This window comes from Tasmannia lanceolata, unplaced genomic scaffold, assembly GCF_043159265.1.
Source record: "Tasmannia lanceolata isolate RefF3 unplaced genomic scaffold, GAP_Taslan_0.1 ptg000003l, whole genome shotgun sequence".
NCBI classification, from domain to species: Eukaryota; Viridiplantae; Streptophyta; class Magnoliopsida; order Canellales; family Winteraceae; genus Tasmannia; species Tasmannia lanceolata.
This window is the reverse complement of record NW_027518680.1, coordinates 42,294,286-42,295,820: the sequence shown is the minus strand read 5'-3', so window position 1 is coordinate 42,295,820 and position 1,535 is coordinate 42,294,286. Positions and strand designations below refer to the sequence as shown.

Sequence of the window (1,535 nt, the reverse complement as noted above, 5' to 3'; positions counted from 1 at the left end):
AAGGGGCCGAACCACTTAAAAATCGGTGTGTAATTTTCTCATTTCTCCCTTGCTTACTTCCTTCTTGTGGTTGTTTTTTTTAATGTTATTATTTTTATATTCATTGTGCTAACATTGTAAGGAAGATAACAAGTGGATTAGGTTAAAACCTTTAATCAAAGCTAAAAAATTTAATCACCAACCAATTCACCCCCCTCTTGGTTGCCCTAGACTATATTTTAATTGGTATCAAAGCCTTGTCTCTAAGATAATCCTTAACAGGTCTAGAGTAAAGATCCCTAAATATGGCAATCTTTCCCCAACATCTAGAAGGACAATCAACCACTAGACCACCCTATTTTAATGGATCAAATTATGGGTATTGGAAAGCTAATATGAAAATCTTTTTAACTCAAGACTTTCAAATTTGGAGAGCCATTCAAAATGGTTACACACTACCTACCAAAAATCTAGATGAATGGGCCGAGCAAGAACAACAAGCCTCAAACTACAATGCCAAAGCTATGAATGCGCTAATATGTGCCTTATCACCAGAAGAATTTAATAGGGTAGCTAATTTAACTTCGGCAAAGGAAATTCCGGATATTCTAGAAGTAACCCATGAAGGTAGAAGTCAAGTAAGAGAATCTAAAATGAATCACCTGTTTAGGCAACATGAACTATTTCAAATGGAACCCAATGAAACAATCACCGATATGTATACTAGATTCACAAATATAACAAATGGACTAAAAGTACTTGAGAAGCAATTCTCAAACAAAGAACTTGTATCTAAAATTCTTAGATCTTTGCCTAAATCATGGGAATCCAGAACCGCCGCAATCATAGAAGCCAAAGACCTAAATAGACTTAGCTCAGAAGAACTAATTGGATCTTTGACAACCCATGAAATGATGTTCAAAACCAAAGAACCACAATTAGAAGATAAAATGGAAAAAGGAAAAGGTGTTGCTTTGGTTTGTGATGCAGGTAAAGATGAAGTGGAAGGAGAAAATCTTGAGAATGAAATTGCTCTTATGACGATGAATTTCTCCAAGTTCCTAAGAAGAAACATGGGAAACATGAACAATAGAAGAGCCGCACCTCAAGGAAAGAAGGAGGAGGAGTTTGAAGACCAACCTCGGTACTTCAAATGCAAGAAGGTGGGGCATATTAGACCGGAGTGTCCACTCAACAACACCACCACCTCAAATGAGAGATTGATGTAAGCGAGTTCGCACCAAATGAGGGAGAAGATTGCTTGATAGGAAGAAATGTATGCTTCCTGGCTTCAAATGACACTGATCAAGAGGTAAGTACTTTACGTGTTGATTTTACATTTGATGAATTATTTGAAGCATTTCAAAAATTGCATGCTCAATTAGAAAGTGAACTAGCTAAGAACATAACTCTTAAGAACTCATTAGCTAGTTTGACTAAGGAATTTGGATGGCTAACAAAGGATCATGAATACTTAAATGAAGAGAATGAGAAGTTTAGCATTGAGATTGATGAGTTGAATGTTGTTATTGAAAAATTGAATGAGAATGGACAAG

The 1,535-nt window shown here is 36.0% G+C and overlaps 1 protein-coding gene across 1 annotated transcript; it reads left to right on the top strand.

Moving 5' to 3' along the window:
• Positions 1-284: 284 nt before the first annotated feature.
• Positions 285-1,208, top strand: LOC143869783 (uncharacterized). Its single transcript, XM_077376341.1, has one exon. The coding sequence runs from the start codon at positions 285-287 to the stop codon at positions 1,206-1,208; it is 924 nt and encodes a 307-aa protein (XP_077232456.1).
• The last annotated feature ends 327 nt before the right edge of the window (positions 1,209-1,535 follow it).